This window comes from Austrofundulus limnaeus, unplaced genomic scaffold, assembly GCF_001266775.1.
Source record: "Austrofundulus limnaeus strain Quisiro unplaced genomic scaffold, Austrofundulus_limnaeus-1.0 Scaffold53, whole genome shotgun sequence".
NCBI classification, from domain to species: Eukaryota; Metazoa; Chordata; class Actinopteri; order Cyprinodontiformes; family Rivulidae; genus Austrofundulus; species Austrofundulus limnaeus.
Window position 1 is genome coordinate 1,098,214 of NW_013952455.1, and position 9,264 is coordinate 1,107,477.

The 9,264-nt window shown below is 37.6% G+C and overlaps 1 protein-coding gene and 1 long non-coding RNA gene across 6 annotated transcripts in view; both read left to right on the forward strand.

Moving 5' to 3' along the window:
- Window positions 1-9,264, forward strand: part of tlcd4b (TLC domain containing 4b) — a 28,000-nt gene that overhangs the window by 5,783 nt on the left and 12,953 nt on the right. For 2 of the 4 annotated variants that reach the window (XM_014008841.1, XM_014008838.1), the window contains exon 2: window positions 6,504-6,656. In XM_014008841.1, the coding sequence (XP_013864295.1) occupies window positions 6,511-6,656 (146 nt within the window). In that variant the 5' untranslated portion in view covers window positions 6,504-6,510. Of the gene's footprint in view, window positions 1-591; window positions 920-6,503; window positions 6,657-9,264 lie in introns of those variants that run through there. The other 2 variants (XM_014008839.1, XM_014008840.1) reach the window with 2 other exon arrangements.
- Window positions 6,665-9,257, forward strand: LOC106517816 (uncharacterized). 2 transcript variants are annotated; one of them, XR_001310251.1, is made up of 4 exons: window positions 6,665-7,389; window positions 7,499-7,566; window positions 8,116-8,459; window positions 8,533-9,257. It is a non-coding gene; the product is annotated as an uncharacterized LOC106517816 (long non-coding RNA). The 2 variants fall into 2 exon arrangements; XR_001310250.1 differs by lacking the exons at window positions 6,665-7,389; window positions 7,499-7,566 and having other exon boundaries at window positions 7,573-8,204; window positions 8,288-8,459.

The following is a 9,264-nucleotide window of genomic DNA, read 5'->3' on the forward strand; positions in this document are numbered from 1 at the left end:
GTATTTATAGTGAATGCTATTTTTATTATTATTGATTGAAGAAAAAATTACTATTTTTGTTAAGCTTCGGAGAAGGGTGGGATTAGATAAGTTTTTGACTTCTTCCCATTCCTTTTCAAATATATTAATTTTGTCATTTTTTTTATCATTTTTTGTTTTGTTTTGTATACATGTTTGAAATAAACTAAACTAACTGATTGAGATCGGACCTTGGCTAGGATCAAGTTTTCAGTTTACCCCCCCCGCCCTCCATCCCCAACCTTATGTAACAGTTTCTACATTCAAAGCTGTTTTGAATGTGGCTCAGACCAAAGCTGAAGGTCATTGCGGAAGTGTTTAAATTAACTGTTGTATTTTCCAGAACTGTATGTTTGCGCAACACTAAACATTTTAAAGTAAAAATAGAACCGGATGCCTGGTACATACACAAAGTGTCAGATCTGCCCAGAGCTCATGCTGCTTAGACTGTTTTGCAAACAGATTTCTTTCACAATCTGCTCTGTATCAAGTTCCCACTGACCCCCTTCTAACCTTTGTCTTGCAGCAGTAATTAGTTTTTGCGTTACTCGCATAATTTCTGGGATTTAATCAGAAGGTTAGCGGATGTACCAGGCAGGAGTCTGTGGCAGCGCTGACGCAGTGTGTCGCAACAGCTGATAAACCTACAGGCAGGTGAAAGCTCATTATAAAAGTGTACTTTAGTATCGGCTGTTTACTTTAAACTTTACAGCCTGTTCTGTCTCTGGTTACTCGTGGAGTTAAAGAGAAGGAAAGCCAAAAAAAACAAAGTCAGATGGTGATTTTGTGGAATTGAAGGAATTGTTAGGAATTTACCAGCTTAAATACTGTTTTTGCTTCAGATGTCATTTCTTTGGGAGAACAGAGTCAAGAGGAAGTCGACTTGTTCTTGACGCTCGAGGTCAGTCAATAGTTTTGTTCTTGAACATGAGCAGATTTAGAACACAGAAGGGTCGAATTTCTTTGCTTCCTTTTGTAAATTTGAACTTGGAACATTTTTTATGATTTTTGTTTTTTATTCAAAGCTTTTCTTTTTTGACATAAGTAAATTTAAACATCTCAATCCAGTGTGTTATTTTTAGTGTTATTTTGATACACAACATAAATCTTGACAGCTTTTTTTCTACTGATTTACTGTTATTTACTTCTTTGGACTCCACATTGAGTTGTCCCCAAGTTTATCTTAATCCTAATTCTAATCATCCTCGTCACTTGCGAAAAGAACCTCAACATCTTCAGCTCTGTCACTTCCAGTTCTGTCTTTTTGTCAGGGTCACTTTTAAATGTGTGTAATGTCTGCCTATATAATATGTTATATTAGCCTGGTCCTTGCCTTCCTACGCATTTCCACTCATTTCTAGTTTCCCTTCACTGCTCTGTCTGGGATTTCTCCCAAAGACAAGGATTTCTTCAGTAGAATTTTATTCGGGCCAATCAGAGAACAGACGGTAGTGTTTTGAATGACAGCATCGATTTTCTGTGGAGTGTCTGCTTGTAGTTTATTTTACGTGGACTAGTCAGCAAACAGAAGGCGGAGTTTTGAACGACGTTGATTTTCTGCGCAGTGTCTGCTTGTGAGTTTAGCATACGGCAGTGGAAGAAGTGAATGAAGCCAGTCCGTGTTGATAAGGCTTCCAAATTAAAATAAATTTGCGTCTCGTTCAGCTCTGTAATTCTCTCCTCTCAGTAGGATTGTTTAAAGCGTGCACACTTTCCGGTTAGCTTCTTAGCTTAGCCTCCTTCAGAGTGGAGCTGGCACACCAACCGATCCAATTGTTTTAAACTTCAACAGAGGCCACGCCTCCAGCAAGAATCGCTGCTTTATAGCTGAGAGTCCAGACCCTCGTATGAAGCAAAGTGAAGGACAAGGGGCTGGATTTTACCAGGCTAATGTTATATGCTTTAACTCTAGGATTTAAAATCACCCTTTTTGTTAAGTTTAAAAGAAACTGTACTCATAAAGTCAAAAGAATAAAGTAAATGCAGGCAGTGAACATTTTATTGTTAAACATGCAGCTGCACTTATAAACTGTTTGCTGTTTTTTGTTTGTTTGTGGCCTAGTTTTTAAAGATCTTTAGCAACTAACAAAGCAACTAAAATATGCATGTAGGTAGAAAATTTGAATAAAGGCACTGTTCAATTGAAAGTGCCATTTTTCTGGTTGATCATGTTAATTACWACCACAGAAACAAAAATCCAGATTGTCACTAAAGTAAAATTACTAAACAGTAAATGTCATATCACAGTTAACTTGTAGGCCACTTGTTCTTTCACTGAATTATGCAATGTAGTTAATACAAAATGGTCAAGGGAAAGAAATGCATATTATCCACCACCTTTTATAGCAAATTTTGAACCTTAAATCATCCTAAACTGAGAAGGGACAGAGTTATGGCTGAACTTGTTAATTATATTATGCATGAGTTGTGTTGGCTAACAGAGAATGTTTTAGGATGACTCTCAGCTACTACCATACCAAATATTAGCTCAGTATCTGTAAAGCTGACCAAGTTACAGCCATTCTTGTTAATTTCAATTAACTCTGGTAGCCATATTTATTTAGAATGACTTCAAAAGTCAGTCAGCTGTAGACTTGAACCCAATGACTGCTTTATGAAACCTGTATGAAATATGTCTGTTTCACACACAAGCACACACAAAACAAACTTAGTGCTCTTTTCCCTTAAATAGCAGTGATAACTGAAGTATGAGAAAATAAAAATTCTCTGTGGTCAGTTCATTGTTCTTTGATTCAAGTTTTTAAATGAGAAATTTGAATCCTTACTTTTCCACAACAGCAATAATGGTGAATAATGTTACWGCAAATGTGTTATCTTTTTAAAGTTTTATTTTGTCTTTTTGTTTGGCAAACAAAATAGAAAGTTTTTGTTTCACACCAAGTTTATTTCACATTTTTGTTGTTGTGTGTGGAATTATAAYGATGTTTAAAACATGCCTCATTTACTGTATTTGTGGAAGATATTTTACGAGGTGTCACACATTTAGTAGTTTCTACCTTTTGTTCAGAATCTTTGCAAAATCCCGTCTACTGCTAAAGGATAAATCCAGCATTGGTTTTCATAAGAACCAAGTTGTTAATTTTTTTTTTTTATCTCATCAGGTCGATCAACCTCTCACTGGTTTTGCTTTTTYTCTTTCCTCAGCTCAGATATTTAAACAATATGCATGAAGGAAAATAAACTTTTTTTTTCACAGGTTCGCATTTTTCCACTGGAAATTGACAGCAGGCATGAAAACCTCTGGAGATGAAAGCTGCAAGACATATGAATTACTGAAATAGCACAATGAAAAAAAATCAAAGCTTTAGTAGTGTAGTGTACCTCTGTGTTTGTGTTCTGAAGAAAATAACACGAGTTTATTTATTTCCACTCTTTTCCTGCAGATGCATAACTAAAATATAAATGACTGCAGGTAAAACAACAAAAACAAGGGAATAAAATTAAAAGAAAAGCAGGTTTTGTCTCAAATGACTGAACAAGGTTGTGGTCATCTAAAAACGGAAGACTTTTTCTTCTGAAAGATTTTCTACAGATATTTACAATAAACCATAGAAAGCTGTGTGAAAAACCTTTTAATTCWAAACTGATAGTTATGTACAGGTTTGGAAATGACAATTGGATGAACTGCAAAACTGCTGTTATAAGAATTGAAAACTCCACTGCTTTCAGTTATTACTGTCAGCTATGTTTAAGTCACAGTGACAAAAGAAATGAGTTTATTTGTTGACTACATGTTACAGGTTTCTGGAAAAGGTCTATTTACTTAATAGGATTTAGAAAGTAGGAAGGAAAGTGCTGTCTGCTGAGTGGATCATTAGGAGACTGTGGAAGAAGTGAATTGCTCATGGCTAAAACAATGTTGTGGCAATTTATTCTCATTGGAAGTAATACAGTCATTTAAGCTATCCCATGTGGAAAAATAGCAAAACATTGAGTATATTTGAGATTTCAATCACCGTGTAAAAAAAAAAAAAAAAGATTTGGTAGCCACTATGATTAGTCGGAAAGGGAACTTGAACAATACCGGTTGTTGCATTGACCATGTGTCTGTTACAATTTTAAAATTTAATCTTGATTTGATGTTTCATTACGTTGCTTATGTTTTATTCTCTTTCATTTTATCTTTCCACCGTTTTACATTGTTAATGATTGTACAGCACCTTGTGGATATATTTCTGTGAAAGGCGCTTTTATAAATAAAACTTTACTTACTTACTTACTTAACTTCAGATGCGTTTGGTACATGCATCAGCTGTTTTCATTCCATTGCAGAAACATCTTGGACGTGCAGCGCATTGCGCTTTGTCATCTTTTGTGTTTAGTTTTAGGTCGTATTCAGACCTGATAATTTGCTCCACTTTAAACGAGTTTCCAGCGTTGGTCCGGACCTTTTGTGCAGGTGTGAATACACTTATGTGAACTCTGGTGCGGATCAAACAACCGGACCGAGACCTGCTTTTTGAGGTGGTCTCGGTCCGCTTCCAAACGAACTCTGGTGCGGTTCATTTTAGTTCGCTTCTGGTGTGAATACAGACCGGACTCTAACCGAAACAACTGCATTAAACATGCACCTTTTTGGACTTMACAGGCCACCGTTGCTGAGCTAAATAAACTGAAATCACACCTGTTTCGTCGTCTCCTGTTAGCAGCTCTGCTGCAGCATGTAGTGGGTCAGAACACGCAGAACACCTCGTCTTCTTTGGGTTGCGGGACACAATTACTGATGCTGCTCCAAAATTAGAATATCATCACGGAACCACCATTAAATTAGCTGCTTCTGACATTTTAAATGCTATTGCAGTTGTACTATCAGCAAAAATGTGCGCATCAGAACCGCAGCATGCAGGACTTCCTTGTTTTCTTCAGGGTCTGTGGCTCAGTCCCGCCCCCGTCCTTTCTGTCCAATGGGAGCAATGATCGTCACACTCGTGGCTTTGTTTACAAGTTATAGTTCATTTGCAAAAAAGCACAATGTGAATGCAAACTGCACCAAAAGAAAAAAAAAGTCCATTTTTGGTCCGGACCAAACAATTGGACCAAAGGACTTTCCTGGTCTGAACACACCCTTAAATTATCCCACACTTTTCACAATTTCTGTCATTTTCTGAGCTCCTCGTTTTGGGACTCTTTGTCTCCTTCTATAGCTAAATATAGCACTTAGTATACACACGTCAACAGTCTAACCGCTAGCGGAAGTGCTAAGGTCGTAGCATTGTGTAACTCAAATAACATTCAGGTCGGCAAAAGTGCGCTGATTTTAACATTACCTTTTTTTTTACAAAGCTTCAAGGCAGAAAATTTGCCTCGAGGATTTTTAGTAATCGAATTACTCAAATTATTCAAGGAATCATCCTGATGCATCTCAGTAATCCAGGTAGAAAAATCAAAAAGAAAAAATAAGTAGGTCCTCTGGACGGGTTCTTCTTTAATGAAACATTCACCTGAAACTCCTCARACTGAAGAAGTCTCGAAACATTTCAGAGGACCTACTTATTTTTTCTTTTTGATGTTCGAGAAACCGTTTCAGCCCTATTTCACAGATGTTTTTGTGTAACTGTATCAAACATCGAATTGTTTTCATGTGCTTAAATTTATTGAAATCCTACATTTGTCTAACAGTGTGTTCAGGAAAATGTCCGGGTTTTTTTTTCTTGTTTGTTTGTTTGTTTATATTATACATGTGTGCCGTATCAATTTGGATTTGCGTTGAAGCAGATAAACACCTTAAATGTAGAAAACTGTTCTCATTCAGTTGTTTCCATCTCTAAGTAAGCACTTTATTTTATTTTAGTTTATTTGCACTGATCCACCAATTTCAAAAATAAAACCCAAAATATCTAATAAAACAGGAATAATGAGCAGCATTGTTGAGTTTACACTTGTTTTTCACCCTCCACCGTCTCATGAGCTCAGCCAGTTTCTTCATCTCAAAAATCCGCTTTTCTTTCTTTGCTCAGCCTTTCTTTTTTTTTTTTTTTCGTTCTTGGGGATTTTTCATATGCCCCAAAAACTCACTGTAATCCTCTTCCAAAATATGCATAATGGTGTTTTTATTTTAAATTGAATTCCTGCCCTGACTAGTGTATTCAGCCTCAGTAATTTTCTTTGTTTGTCACTCTTTCCTTTTGTTTCAACTTCAGTTCTTCTAAGTTTCCTTTCATCTGTTTTCCCTCCTTGACGCAGAGCTCAGCTGAAGCTCTCATGTCACTTGGAATAGACAGCCTGTGTTCTCAGTTTATGTTATTTTTCCCTCCTGTCTCTTTTTCTTTCCTGTTGGCTTTGTGGATGGGATGAACACACAGGGTGCAGCGTCACCCTCCTGCCAACACTGTCACCTCYGTTTCTCTGCCCAGGATGACTGACAGCCATCGACTGAGTCTGTCAATGTGGATCAGTCTCTGTTCATCCTTCCCCTCACCTAATCCCTTCCTGACCCCCCTTCCCTCTCTCCCTGTCGTGTTTAGGTAAGTGATGGAGACGAGAGAGTTGACCGTGGTAGCTGGCAGCTTTGTRGGATTCCAGCTTCTCTTCTCAGTGGCCAGCCCGCGGCTCTCCTCCGCCATCACACCGGGTTACGGACGACTACCTCCCAACAAGCTTATCGAGTGGAACTCAAGGTGTGTTGCAAAAAGGATTAAATTGGAACAAACATTGTGATTTATATGAATAGTAAATATATATGTAATTAACTTAATGGATGCCTGATGGGACTTTACAGCCCTTTTTCCCTTAACCACTTACAGACCTAAAAGAAAAGATGTCTACAAACATCAGTTAACTGATAAGTCAAAATTTCTTCAGCTTMTCTATTTTGGTTTGTTTTAATAAATAGAAACATGAAGACCTTCAGAATCCTATCAGMTCGAGTCTGGAAATTTTGGGGTTGGTCCACCCTTAACCACGTTGGTCCACCCTTAACTCCACCAAAAAAAGTTAAAATCTTTGTGATGGCAGGGCTTTGTGTGTGAACACAATCTACCCAGAGTTCCTCAAGGCTCTGGATGTTTCTGGTCTGTCTTGGTTGACATTACTTTGCAACATTGCATGGACATTGGGGCCAGTGCCACTGAACTGGCAGACATAGATGGTGGTACCCCCTTTTTTTTTAATAAAAATGTATTTTTACAGGAGCACAACACTTTTCAGCTTCCCTGGTGAGGTCTATTYAGGGGTTCTAGAGAAGAAAGTATGGTCAATGGTGAATCTCAGATTCAGGAGAAACAACTTACTATGGCTGTGTCTCAATTAGTGGGTTGCAGCCGACGTAGACTGCGGCCGACGTTGGCCGTAGGCTGCTCCTGTCGGCTGCATAAACGGCTGTGAAATGGGACAGTCTACCCCACAGAAGACGTAAGTTTGTGTGGACACGCTGTGCATCGTTACCATGGTGTTACGTCTCCAAAGCAGCGTGATAAATGGAGCCTGAAAAAGCAATGGTCATTTTTTTCTTTTCTTGAAGAGCTCGGGCTTTTTCTTCAACGTCGCAGAACTTTCATGTATTTTAGGCTGACAGCAGACTGCAACAAGGTAAGAAATGTTTAGGCTTGGTTTATTTCACTATACATTAAAACATTAAAGCTTACCTTCAAAGTAATCTAGCTGCAAACATCATAGGTACTGATGTTTGGTGCATTTATTTATCTCAAAAAAGCATCAAAAATTAACTCAAATGTATGTCACTTCACTTTATCAACTTGTTTCAGAATAGTAAATGGTAATTTACCATTTGAAAACACATATATTTACTTTGTTATCGACTAGTTTCAGAAAATTAATCTTAAATGTAAGTAATAGGCATAACTCATTTTAGTTACATTTAAATGTAACTACTTGTAATGTACTTGTATTTGTTACATTTAAATGTCACTAAAATAATTAGTGACATTAAATTTAAGACTGGTCCTAACCCTAATCCTCATTATGAGAAAATTAGGAATAATATTTGGGTCAGAATTTCAACATTCTCGGGGGAAAAAAAGTCAAACGTGTATCTAAAGAAGTAGTTACATTTAAAGAAAATTATGACACTCAAACAAATCAAATATGAATTATAAGTGTGAATGTTCTGATGTATAGATAAGACCACAGTACTGCAGAAGATGAAAAGCAGGTTTAGAGTCATCTTCCTGCAAACACTGGAGGTACACCACACCTTCACCCCTGATGTAAGACCTTATAATATAAAGTAACAAAATTGTTTTATCAGAGTTATGACAGTTGTTTACAGTGACAAATTGTACATTTTCAGATCATAACAGAATGTGCAGTCCTCCACAACATCTGCCTTTGGGCTGGTGACATCATGGCCCCGGAGGACGAGCCTGAGGATGAGGCTGACCAGGAAGCTGCAGGTGGGGCTGTCTGGAGGAACCAGATAGCAGCAGATGTTTCTGCACCAGGGCATCAGGACTATTGTTAAGGTAAGTAAAACACAGCAGCAACTGATGTTAACCTAAAATGTTCTATTAGTAACACTTTCTTTAATCATTTCAGTGACATGGCAGCCGTCGAGTCTGCCAGCCCCGCAAGCCTGGCTCGTGGGCAAAGCGGTGGACAGTGGACCGATGGCGTGTCAACAGCTCTGCAGTCCACCCAGATGATGTCCTGCTGAGGAGGGAAACCAGGGTCTTTGATCTTTGGTGGCAGCCCATCTGATTTATCAGCGCTATCATGGACTCTCTGCTCAGTACTGTTTAATAGTTCAATAATATTGTAAATAGTTATTTGTTTTTGTTCTGTTGAAACTGTTTTATGTAGTATTTTTTTTACAAAATAATAAAATGAATTGTAAATTGTTCAACACCTTTTTTCAATAGTTTCTCAATGACCACTTCAGTTACATTTTGTTATAATTTCTTTATTTGAACTTATTATACAAAACAACAAACAATAATATTAACATAACAAATCAACATTTTACATGCCCTGGCCTGTCTTCAGGAATAGAAACAATTAGGACATGGGGGTTATTTAAATGCCTCTGTCCCAACACCTCATCCATGAGGATAAGCCAGGACCAAGTTTCTGCAGTGGGTTTGCTGCCAGCTCCCTCACTTGACCCTGGATACACCTGACCTGGATACTGCAATCCTAAAACACATGATTCATGACAGCAATAAATATGAGTTAAGGTTTTTTGTTGAAATGGGATAGTTTGGTACCAGTTACAAAAATTATTGAAATCTTATTTCCTTTTATTTTATTTTTTTGTTTTGTTTTGTTTTG